Raw genomic sequence first — 13,398 nt, forward strand, 5'->3', positions numbered from 1 at the left:
AGAGTGGGTTTGTCTGTTTTCCAGTGACATTTGTGAAGGATGAAAATGTATTTTTCTCTTTAAGCCTTGACCTTTTGTGCTCCACTGAACCAACATAATCTGAGTATAAAGAGGCCAAATAGATTTTTTATTCCATTTATCTCAACAGCCCCTTGTATCACGCTTAAAAACTGACAGAGACAATAGAAAGCCTTCCAGTTAGCCGCCCATCATCAGCAGACTACAAAATCACAATATTTTTAGCCACGTGAATTTTGCTTTCACTGATTTTTAAAATAATTTAATGCCAAAGTCTGATCAGTGTGCCGTGCTGCCGTGCCGTGATCTGAACTTTGAGACATGGCATGCTACTGTTGTGGAAGTTTTCCATTAAATAAAGCCTGCAGACGAGCGGTGAGCGGTAGCTAACATTCTTTAATCCAAACACACAAAGAACAGAAAACCAAGCTTGTGGAGAGCCTGCATGACCGCGGGGCAGACGGTCAGCAGAGTCTCACCTGAGCCTAGCATGGCTCTCAGTTAAATACCTTCTTCAGGAACAAAAGGCAGTACACAGCTGTTTCACACCTTAAGGTTCACGCTCCCTTGCTACCTCCCAGAGTCCTCGAAGAGACAAAAGATTCTTCCTGTGGAGTGGTTTGCTTCTCCCAACTTCCTTACTACTTACAGACATGTTAAAATCCAGTGGCACCGAGGCATTATACAATAAAATAATGTGATTAATACATAAGTAAAAGAAATTCCTATACACTACCCTGCTGGAAGCAGCCATCAGAAGGTGTTAGCAATGATACTCAGGCTGTGGGGTTTAACCAATGCTTAGAAGCCTAAAATAATTAGTTATTTCAGTTGGCAAGCCACTGAACACATGAACTTAATAAAGTTGTGGCGAGTGAGGACAGGGACCAGTTAAAAATGTTATTCAGTAAGTTTTAACATGCTGGATTATTGGGTACGAATCTCTTGAGATTCAAAATGTAAATTCTTCATTAATTTTTTGTCACTTTATGTTTGATATCTGATGTGTCCACCTGTGCCTGATTAAATCATGAAGATTAAGGACTGAGTGAATGAGTGCCATCACCACTGAGCACAGCCATTATAAGCTGAATGAGAGCAGAACAAGCACAGAAAGTGTGACTTTGAACATTTGTTTTTGCGGAGTTTGTGCAACATGAAATATATTTCAGTTACATTTTTATAACAGTTCAAATGATGATATCACACATTCCTCAGGTGAAAGCTTCAGAAAGGAAAGGCTCAGATTTGTGTGTGGTGCAATTCATAAGTCAACCTAACTGCTGACACCCAGAGGGACAGCAAGGCACGACTGAAAACAATATGCTCTATATCTAAACCTGCAGCACACCAGTAGGGTGGCAGGAAAGCTAAAAATCCAACACATGACTCAAATTATATTCCAAACAAATAAAATTAGGCAACAGGAAAATAGGATCACCTGGTAACTCAAGGATATGTTTTAACAAACCAGCCAAAAGTGACAAAATTTTCGTGGATATATATTTTTTTTATGAAATGGTGATGCTTTGTACACCCTGTTTTATTACCAAAATTTAGCCATGTAGACTGCCGATTGGGTGACAAGGGCAAACTTAAATGTCATCAAACCATGTTGGGGTGGCTGTAGCTCAGGTGGTAGAGCAGGTCATCTACTGATCGGAAGGTTGGTGGTTCGATTTCTGGCTTCCCCTAGTCTGCATGCCAAATATCCTTGGGCAAGATACTAAATTGCTCTCCGATGCATCCATCGGAGTGTGAATGTGTGTGAATGTTAGCTATAAAGCATTTAGAAAAATGTGCTTGTGCGAATGGGTGAATGCACAAGTTGTGTAAAGCGCTTTGAGTGCCCAGATGAGTAGAAAAGCGGTATATAAGAACCAGTCCATTTACCATGTTGTAGCAAAAGTCATGCACCGTTTTCAGGTTTGAACAACCCAGGAAGAAGGATTATAACACTCATACAACACGTGTGAACACGAGGCAATAACAAGGCAAGGAAAAAGAACAAAGGAAGGAAAACTCCATAACTCACATTAAGAATTAAACTTCAAAATAAAGCAGGGTTAAAGTGAAAGAGGGACAATGAGTGGCTCTGGCAGACAAGGAGACAGATGTATGCTAAGAAAAGGAAAGTATGCAGTAACACACCCACACACACCCTTATTTACACAGAGTCTCCACAGCAGTCAGCTCTGCATGTTTGATTTTGGTAGATTTTTTACACCAGATGCCCTTTTCTAACGCCTCCCCGAAATTATTTGTGTTTCTTCCCAAGGATCTCTTGCTTGTTAGTCAAATGTGTAAACCTTGAAGCTCATAACACATATGACAAAACATTCAAACATGACTGAACATCAGTTTCCTGAAAAGCAGCAAATGGTTATGAGTTAGAAACACCTGATCGGGTTGCAGATGATGACTACCCCATCCAGGTAGTTCTGCTTCAGGTTTCTTCCTGTTACCAGGGAGTTTTTCCTTCCTTTGGTCACCAACTGTTTGCTCACAGGGGGTTATCTGTAACATGAAGCGCCGTGTTGCGGACACGTCGCAGACCGGAATGCAGAACTCGGGCCTTTATTGCTAGGTGTTCAAACAAGGTCAAAATAATGCACTCAACAAACACTATCTAGGGAAAATGCATGTCTAGGGAACACGGGAACACAGAGGATGGAGCACACAGCTATGAGGGAGGATAATGAACAGATGGTGACACAGACAATGAATACAAGATAACGAGCAGAGGGGCAACAGGCGGGAACACAGGTGAGACTTACAGGGGAAAACAAGACAAGGGACAAACATGAATCACAGACAGACAAAACTGTGAACACAGGGGACGCATGATAACTAAAACCAGGGAGAGAATACAAACAATTCACTTAAACTGAGAACTGAACCCAGACAAGTAAAACTAAGACGATCTAAAACTAGAAACACTAAACAAAGAGAGGAAGCTAAGGATTCAAGAACAAAGGACTAAACACTGAGGAACTAGGAATGGACTAACTTAATGGGACTGGACCAGACATGGGAACATAAGGCAGGTGAGAAAACAAAAGGACCTGGAATACAAAATAAACTGAAACCCAGAACATTTGTTCTCCTCTTCAATAATTATCCTATCCGATGGACTCCACACTTTCTTGACTGATGAATATAATAATCTCTGAGGCTTAATTGCTTTTGCACAGCGAAGCCTTTTGCGTGAACGCAATCATTCCACTTTAAATGTCAGGTCCAATGTAAGAATGAATAGCGTGACAAAAGAATAATCGCAGTGAGTCACTTCTCCACATCGCTGAAAAGGAATGACTGATTTGTCGATACAAACGCTTACGAGGACGTTAATTTCTCCATGTTTAACTGACTTAACTCCTAATTTTGTTGCCCTGCATTCTGGCACCTCTGACGTACACTTTTCGCATGTGAGATGTCATTTTCCTGAATGCAGTGTTTGTGATTTTCATCTAAAACATGACATTTAGATGTTTGCGAATGAAAGTTGTTTTTATCCCCTAGCATGTCGGATGACTCAATTATCAGACATACACGCACACATACACACACAAACAACTCCACAAAAACGCCCATTATCGGAAATTGCTGTGAGGAGAGATAATTGTTTGTTGGGTCCTCGGCTGAAGCTGCCTTGTCATTCTAGGAAAACGGACCGATCTAATTACGTATTCCCTGACTGAACTCAGCTCCTGCTTCCTTCCCACATGCTGTTAGGTGCCATGCAGATATACACAAACAAGACATCGAAATTCTCCTTCCTGAGTCTCTCTAAAGATGGGCAAAATATATTTGTTCATTTTTCTTGAAATAGAAGATTTGGAGACGAGATGGGGTCACATGACAATAGTGTTCAGCCAATCACATCTATTTATATATCCTTTCATGTCTATTTATATCAAAGCTGTCATCCAGTGATGACACTGAACTTTACATAACTTCCGAAAAGACTGTTGTGAAGTACAGGGAGTCTTTTGAGCTCTCGAAGAGGTTCATGTGAATTTGTTTAAACAGATTTGGCCAAATGCACAAAAAAGCTGCAGAGAGTAGATGATGCATCTGCTTTAAGATGTCTCAGAGCTTTGGAGGACTCTGATTCATCTCTTTCCTTTAATCCACCTTCACCGAGATAATAGATGAAGGCTGTTACTTCACCTCATATCTGTAAAAGGTGCAGCTCGTTGCTTTAGTACATGAAGCTAAAACATGTCCTTACAGAGATTTTTGACAACAGCTGAAGACGTGATCGATAACATGATGGATGGCGAATAAAATCCCTTTAAAATCAAGCTTTTTCTAAACAACCTTAGGGGTGGATTCATTTAAAAATGCTGGATTTCCAGTTTATGGGCGATCGTGGCTCAAGAGTTGGGAGTTCGCCTTGTAATCGGAAGGTTGCCGGTTCGAGCCCCGGCTCGGACAGTCTCGGTCGTTGTGTCCTTGGGCAAGACACTTCACCTACCGCCTACTGGTGTTGGCCAGAAGGGCCGATGGCGCGATATGGCAGCCTCGCTTCTGTCAGTCTGCCCCAGGGCAGCTGTGGCTACAACTGTAGCTTGCCTCCACCAGTGTGTGAATGTGAGAGTGAATGGGTGGATGACTGGACGTGTAAAAGCGCTTTGGGGTCCCTAGGCGGGACTAGTAAAAGCGCTATACAAATACAGGCCATTTACCATTTACCATTGCACACTATAGAAGCTGAGATTTGGAAAATTATCCTTGAACTCTGCTTAGATGTACTTCAAGAGATGTTTCTGTTCTGGCTCTCTCTTTGATACTGTCTTGGAGCAACTGGGAAAACATAATTTCCTCTGGGGTTAATAAAGTATTCTGATTCTGATCAGCAATTAAATTTATGAAAAAATATGTACATGCAGGTAGAATTTCAGCCCCCTTCAGAGCATATATACACAAGGACTATCTTGAGTACCTTTTTTGCATTTCTTGTATATAGAAGCTTTGGAGCTTCTACAGTAATAAGCAAAAAATGCTAAAGCCTCGCGATGCAGGCAGGCGGATGGGGAAGGAGTGTTACATGAAAACAAAGGCTCAAATATATCAAATAGCTGATGACTGAAGTGGAAGGAGGCGAAGGATGATGGTAGGCTTACCAAGAATCTGGCTTTGACCGTGGTCCAGATGAAGAGCTGGCTTCAGAGCTGCAGTGAGCTGTTGTCACTGCTATTTTTGTTAGATGCAAATTAAAACACTGTCTCACAGATAACTGCAACTTTAAGAGAAAGTTGTCAGCAGTTATTGCAAAAACGTTCTTTTAAGACATTTTTGGCTTTTTGTCGAGCTTGTAAATTAAAGAGAACGAGAACCTCGAGGTAATTTTGGATGATTATTTGGCACTCAGCTTCTCTCGTTGATCTGTTGATTGATCAGGTTTGACTGACGGTGGCCGTGATTATCTGCATAAAAGAATTTAATTGGAGCAGTGTCACATGCACAAAAGTGATGAATATGCCCGGGGTTGTCTTCCTCATCAGCTGTCTGTTCTTGTCCAGCATCATAACTCTTTATTGTCTCATTTCTTTTTCTTTTTTTTTTTTTTTGCCTGTCCCGTTTGGCTCTTTTGCCATCAGAATTATTGTCTAAAGGCGAAGAAAGATGCCCAACGGATTTTCTTTACCAAATTGACCATCCCAGCTTTGCCGTAATGGTCCATTTGATTCACCTTTTATTCTTTATTTTATTTTCACTTGCTGAATACGGGACAGACTTGACTGGGGGAAAGAAAAGGGAGGAAGAAAGAGGGAAAGAAAAACAGTTGAGAAGAGGAACGGGGGAGAAGGGCAAAAAACAAAAACCAATAGAATAAGCAGAAAAAAAAAAGAAAAAAAAAATGCATATATCGATCACCTGGATCACCTGTTGAGAAAGAAAAAAAGAAAACAAGCAGAAGAAAACGAGAGCAATACAATAAACAACATCACAATGATATATGGGAATATGACAGTAAATACTAAATATTAAACATTATTGTGCAGCACGTAAGATCGACAGCACAGTGTGCATTGAGGTAGGAGCCAAAAAGGGTGTGGTTTGTGTGTGTGATCACCCGTGTGTACACCTGTGAGCATGGACGCGCTTGTTTTCTTAAAAGGTTCCCTCATGTAATGATCTGCTAGAGGGTGTGGGGGGCCACTGCCCCGTCCTCCAGGGCATGAAGCAGGTATGGAGGAGATCAAAACTCCAGACATCCAGAGGCCCCCAGAACACAAGAGACCAAGGAAGACCAACAGAGGGGCAGCCGTGCCACTGTCCCAGAAAGAGCTGAGGAGAGTCCCAGATGAGGGGTCACCCAGCAGCCACGGAGCAGAAGCCAGGGGGGGTTGCAGTGACGTGCCCGTGAGCTCCGCCGGCAGCCAGCTGTGCCTGAGTGACCGAGCCCCAGGCCGAGAGGCCGGGGGCACCCCACCTCCGAAGTGGCCCAAGCGAGCCCCAGGCTCCAGGCCCTAATTAGAAATATTGTCTCATTTCTAATTATTTAAGAGCATGTTTTTTTGTTTTTGTTTGTTTTTTTAACTACGCGGAGAGGACTAGATCAGTTTCAAAGCTGGCAGCTTTAAAAAAGAAAGCATCCTTTAATCCTTACATCTGAATAGTTGGCATCATGTAAGCAAAAGGTAGCCAGAAACATGAAAAGAGGTGGTATCCAGTTGCTTTTGTCTCATTATTTAAAATCAGTATGACTGATCACTTTTTGCTGTTTAAGTTTAAAAAAAACAAACATTCGAACGGGCTCCATGTAATTGTAGCCCTTTGCCTGCTAGCACACTAAACAATGCTGTTTTCAAGTTTGAAGTCAAATGTCTTAAATCCCATTTTTATGTGACAAATGAGTGAGCAGCCAACCACGTAGCAAAGCTGATAGCATTATGTTGTGTTTAGGTTTGTTTTGTTGTCTGCGGACAAAAGGAAAAAGTGATTTACTGCCTGACATTTCAGTGTGGATACAGCTGTTTGGGATTTAGCAGCATTGATTTTGATTATTAATGGGGAGAGGTGCACGCTTCATTCTCATTAATCATTTTTAGCAGTTTCAGAATAAAAAAACAGGAAGTCTAAGAAGAGTCATGTCCTCTGCTTGATGAAGAGACACTGGGTTAAAGAAGATATTTACTAGCTTTAATGGGTTTAATTCAAACATTATTTGCACCCTAGTAACTTTATTTTCAATTTCCACTTTATTAGGTGCATCTGTTCAGCTGTTTGTTTACGTAAATATCTAATCAGCCAATCACATGGCAGCAACTCTATGATCAAGGACTGCTGAAGTTCAAACTGAGCATCAGAATATGGATGCAAAGCCATTTAGATGACTTTGACTGTAGCATGTTTATAGGTTCCAGACAGGATGGTACTTTAGAAACTGCTGATGTTCTGGGATTTTCACACATAATCATCTTTAGGGTTTAGAAAAGGAGAAAATATCCAATGAGCATTGTTGGTGCCAGAGGTCAACAGGTGAATGACCAGACTGCTTAAAGCAATGGGAAAGCAACATTAACTCAGATAACCAGTCATTAAAACCAAATTATTCTGGGGGCCACCTCTGAACACACAGTATGTGTTTGCATAGGTTCATCAAAACTGGACAAGAGAAGACTGGAAAAACATTTCCTGGTCTGATGAGTCTCACTTTCTGCTACAACATTCAGATGGTAGGATCAGACTTCGGAGTAAACACCATGAAGGCATGGATACATCCTACATCATATCAAATGCTTTTGCTGGCAGTGGTGGTATAATCTGTGGGGGACATTATCTTGGTGCACTTTGGTACCAACTGCACATCATTTAAACACCACAGCCTACCTGAGTATGGTTGCTGATAGTGTCCATCCCTTTATGACCAAAGTGTACCCATCTTCTCATGGACGCTTCCAGCAGGACAACACACCATGTCAAATCAGTTCAAAGCTCGAACTGAGCTCTTAAACATGATGATCAGTTTACTGTACTCAAGTGACATTCACAGTCACCAGATCTTAATCCAGTCTTTGGGACTGGGCTGAGCAGGAGATTTGAATCATAGATGTGCGGTTAACAAATTTGCAGCAACTGGAAGAGGGCTGTTTTTAACCATTAAAGTGTTTTAATGAAGTATCCTTGGGGTTAGTCAGTAAGGGTGCTTTGGGAAGTTTTGGGAAGTAGATAGCTGGATGAACCATGTTTGCCTGCCAGTCTAATGTAAGTGTGCTGAACTGGCTCCTCCTGACTGTCAAGGTAACAACAGTCACATAATTAGTCAAAAGACCCCCAAAAAGTCAAAGCCTCTAATCTGTCCTTGAAAAATAACAGTCTCTCTGAAGAGTCCCAGGGAGCTCCTTGTAAGTATAAATGGATTATACGGCGCGTCTCTGTTGGTGTCAGAACAAATGCTGGTTTTAAAGACGCTGCAGTGTAACAGCACCCACTTTTCTGCTGTGATTCATGACATGGAGATTTCTGAGAAGGCTTTTGAATGCCACGCTCTCTGAGGAATCCTCAATCTGAGGGGACTCGGGGGACTCTCCCACGCAGCAGTCAACAGGCACAGGCCTCTTTTTTTAGGTTGTTACCATGGTAACCTCAGCAGGAAGCTAGTTGTTGGTCGTGCAGCATCTCTATCTTACATCTTGTCGTTCCACTACTTCCGCCGCTGACAGTCGTTAATGTCTTCATTGAGTTTTGAGTAACTCTGCAGAGTCAAAGACCTGAAGGCGTCGCATCACAAAACTGAGAGCAGTCATGTCTTGCGTGTTTATATTTATCTGCTTTCGCTTGCACAAAGTGGCCTTTTGCCTTTCAGCTGGTTGTCATCGGCACTGATGAGAGCAGAAGGACAGCCGAGGAGCTGATTAATGGATCGGAGGAGAAGTCTGCATCAGTCAGCTTCCAGTTCACTCACAAACCAAATTCTTCATGGTCAATTTGCGAGTACTGTATGCGCAAAGAAAGTCAGACAGCCTCTGAATAATCTGAAAGAGGCCAGCTGACACAGAAGGAAAGTTAATTAATCGAGTGCTATTAACGCTGAATACCAAATGACCCAAGAGTGTAGCTCTGAGCATCAGAGCTGGTTTCTAATGTTTGATCTTATAATGAGGCTCGTTCTTGATGTCACAGTGGATTAACAGACGGAGTATGGCTAGAGCGTTTCAGGTTCAGGTCATAACTTGTGTGAAGCCCTACCTCAAACTGTGTGAAGAAATAAAAGAGGTTTTAGGTCATCTTCAAAGAAAGCTCAAACTTTTTTCTCTTTCAGTTGGACGCTGACCGAGACGAGGAGGAGGTCTTCTGTGACATCGGCATGACTTTGGACAATAAGCTGTTTCCCTCCAAAGAGCCTGCAGCTGGTAAGAAGAAAATTTGTTTTTGTAAAGCACTGAGACACCTCAAGGCATTTTATGTTCACACATAAAACTAGTATTATCCCCAATAAGCCTTTAAAGAAGGTAAACAGCACCAATTAATATAAATGTAACTGCTCCTGTCTTGTCTAAATCACAAATACGTCTCTTCGGGACAGATTTTTGTCTTTATCATGATTTGTTCCTACAATCTGACACCTCAAATGAGGAACAGGATTGAAAACAACCAACCTCATGAACATATCAAACTGCCAATGAGACAACAAGGATGGGCTGTGTTAGCGATCATGTAGTTTTGGCAAATAAAACATTTATAATTAATTAAAACACGTTTATGTGTTGCAAAAAAGATGAATGCAAGCGCTAAATGCCGAATAAATCATATGTATAAAATATCCAGCTTATATAAAAACTCATGTTCTGTTCTCGTTCATGCTCCCTGGAAAAAAACGTTTCAAATGGAAAATCCAAATCGTCATTTTCCTGAGATCATCACCCCCCTCTTTGCTTGGTTTTGATTGATCTACTAGTGAAACAGCGTTTGCTAACTTTAATTTAAAGCTATAAAGTAATTCACAGTATAAACACGCTTAGCGGAACAACTGGTTTTAAATTACTGTTAATGTACAATTATGGATTATAGAAAGCTAAAAGTTGACTAACAGACCAACCCTCCTCTGAATTAGTTAACGAGATTACAAAAATGCAAGTATAGGTATATTCAACTAAATAAATATATGACTATATCAAAAGGGAAACTTTTTATGAATGAAGTGAATTAGCCCTGTGATGTCCAGGGTCACACTGCCTCTGGCTTTATGACTGCTGGGATAGATATTCCAGTCTTAATAATAAACACATGCACTCACCAAATCCTCATTATGCGTCTTCTGTTAACAAGTTGGCCCGAAGACTAAAGCTAGAGATATTTCCTGTGTATTTTTATTCTATTTCATTTTGTTAAAGTGTAAATTATAAAAGAAAATCTAATACATGGTTCACTCCATTTTTATCAACGCAGTTTCTCTGGAATGCCTTGAGGGAATCTTTTCATATTCGGCACAAATGTTTGACCAACAGTTTCTCATCAGCTCATCTTTGAATCCAATTTCAAGAGGTCAAGAATTACCGTTCAGTGTTTTATATTGCTCAGGAACAGTGGGAGGGATTGTGACCGTGCTTTATATTTGGTCTGATAATGAATGGGTACTTTGCAGCAACACTGAACACTTAAGACAGTGTCGATGCCTGAAGCTCTGTCAATCAACTTTAACTACTCATGTGAACAAAACCTAGTAATTGTGTGTGGCAGAGAGACAAATGTGAGGCTGTATAATGAAGAGGAAGGCGATGTTTACAGTAATAGATTTTTAATGATGATGAAAAGGCTGCAGTTGAATCAAACCCCATCATACCTACAGTCCCTCTAAAAAACATCCTCAGGCCAGACGTACATGTGCACAGTGCAGAAATGCTTCGCCAAAATAGTCCACATTCATAAGAAGGAAAAAAAGTGAAAACCAGAAACATCACCCACCAGCTGCCTGCTTACCACACAGGTCGGCATAGCAACCAGTGAAGCAGGGTTATCCGTGCTTTGTGAGAAACACAGAATCAACAAGGTTAGACTCAGCCTGAGCACTCAGACAGTTACAGGTTATATGTTATGTAAAACCCGACGATGTACTGTCAGAGACGCTTTCCCGTCGGGACACACATCATGTTTGAGTGAAAGGTGCAGTGTGATCAGTCAGTGCGCTGCAGGTGTTTCTCCACCGATTTCATAAGTGATAAACAACAAGTTTTGGTTAAAAGAAAAATATTACCATTGGCACAGGATTGATCTGGCAAAAAGTATCTGGTTTTGTTTGCAGAGCTCTTATCAAATTTACACCTACGCTTTATTAACATAAAATGTGCCCACACAACACATCGGGTTTTTTTGTAGAGCAAAGTTTGCATAAATCTACTGAATCGTGTTTTGGTAAACTGGTTGGTAAATGTGTTAATAGTGGTTCTGTTACTTTGTAGTTTTTTATTGTATGTCGCGACAAGACTGAAAATGTTTCCTGAAGCTAAAAGCTGATGATTCCTGGATCCAGAAATATAAATGGATCCATATTAGTTTGTGACATCTTCTTGAGAATATCAAGAAAAAAGCAAAATAGCTGAAACCACCCATTAAATAAAGCACTGGAAATACTGGAGTGGAAGTGTGTGATGGGAGACTCTGGTTCATGGAGAGGGTTGTATGCTACAGGGATTACAAAGCCTTTTGAGAACATCTTGTGTCCGTGGGACTTTATAAATATAACTGACTAGGAAATCTGCTAGCTTAACACCTGTGATTCATCATATCACGTTACATAGCTCAGACACAGCTGTGCCACAGCAGGAAGCAGAGTAGTGATTCAAGGGACAGATTATAAGCACTGGCTATTTGACAACCAATCAAACTGCCAGTTTTCCTGGATATTTGCCTGCAGTGAGGAATTGAAGTCAAATTGACCCTCAGACCACCCATATGCCCGCTTTCCATCACAATCTGTACATTGAGTGATAAAGACCAATCAGTTAATATGACTGAGGGAGGCCAACATTCCCACAATCCTTCACATCAAAATTGCCTCCTGCAACTTGACAGCTGCGTGACACACTTCTACTGATCCTCACAGCACACTTGAGAGCAGTCTGCTTCACAGCACAACTTAAAAATAACAGAAATAGGGGGGAAACTGTACCTCGCACTACTTGAGCGATGCAAATCATGCAGAATCTTCAAAAATGGTTGCTCCAAATGATTTTTGCAGGAATCGGATCTTTATTAAGTAAAAATCTTATATTACCAGTAGACTCTCACAAAGATTGCATATGTACGACAATTAATGTGCCCTTTCAGATGCATTTATATGTGTGTACATGACAGAGACTCCCAGTAGGTGTTAACCCAGGAATCAAAAGAAAATGCAAGAGGAGTGCATGCAGTGTGAAAGATTTATTTTTGTAACACGCTTAAGAAGAAAAAAGAGATCTCCGGGTCACGTGGGTGTGCATTTTCGCTTCAACTTTACTGTTTCGTGGATCAGCGGATGCCTTTAATCTGCACCAATTTGCTGATGTAGAAGAAGATGCGGGAGACAAAAAGATCAAGTGAAAGCTAAAAATAAATAGGCTGAAGTTAAGGTCAGATCTAAAGATTGCTGCTCAGTCCATCTGCTGCTCCTAGTACCAGAGGAGGAGAGGGGAGGCCGCTGCTGTCCCGCAGCCTCACCTCCTACGTGATTATTACGGAAGAAAAATGTCCTCTCCAGTGGATATTAAGCATACTCTCTATTCTACTGCAGATGTATGCATGCCAGACTCAAGTGCTGCTGACAAGTGTGGCCTCTACCTCCTGCACGTCACTGGTTCCACCACAGCAAAACAAAACCCTCCACACAGTCATACCTCAGCCGCTCCCTTTGCAGGGGTAAAATGCACTCTGACATGTCGCCGGCTCTTAGATTGTGAACCGTTTATCATAATGCATCTAAGAAATTCTCATCTCCCTCAAATCCACTTGACGGTCTGAAGCTGTATCATCACACAATCTAACTCTGTTCTCTAATCAGCAGGCACTGAAAAAAAAAACCCTGTTGAGGGGAAGTGTTGTTCACAGCCCATTTCCACTGTGGAAGGGGATGACGTTGCCATGTGTTTGAATTTATCACTGCATCTTCTCCTGTCTGCTTTCTGACAGCAGGAACTTCAGGCTCTGTTCAGGTTTAGGTGTTTATGATGCCAAAATTAACTTAGATGTATGCTGTTATGTTACATGCAAAATGCAGACGTGCACATGTCCTCTGCAAAAAATGAAAGTGGCTTGTGATTGTGCAATCTGTGTGTGATATACGTAAAATCTACACATGTCACACAAAAGAGGAAAGTTTTTACTTTTCTGTGTTTGCAGTACTGTACATTTTACGTAGTGTCTGTTATGTTTGTGGACCTTATATTGTGA

At 41.3% G+C, this 13,398-nt stretch overlaps 1 protein-coding gene across 1 annotated transcript in view; it reads left to right on the forward strand.

Annotated features, from left to right (window-relative positions):
• Positions 1-13,398, forward strand: part of ak5 (adenylate kinase 5) — a 118,855-nt gene that overhangs the window by 43,738 nt on the left and 61,719 nt on the right. Inside the window, exon 7 of the mRNA XM_085141446.1 lies at positions 9,293-9,383. Within this exon, the coding sequence (XP_084997572.1) occupies positions 9,293-9,383 (91 nt within the window). The remainder of the gene's footprint in view (positions 1-9,292; positions 9,384-13,398) is intronic.

Source organism: Neolamprologus multifasciatus, chromosome 18, assembly GCF_963576455.1.
Source record: "Neolamprologus multifasciatus chromosome 18, fNeoMul1.2, whole genome shotgun sequence".
Classification (NCBI taxonomy): Eukaryota; Metazoa; Chordata; class Actinopteri; order Cichliformes; family Cichlidae; genus Neolamprologus; species Neolamprologus multifasciatus.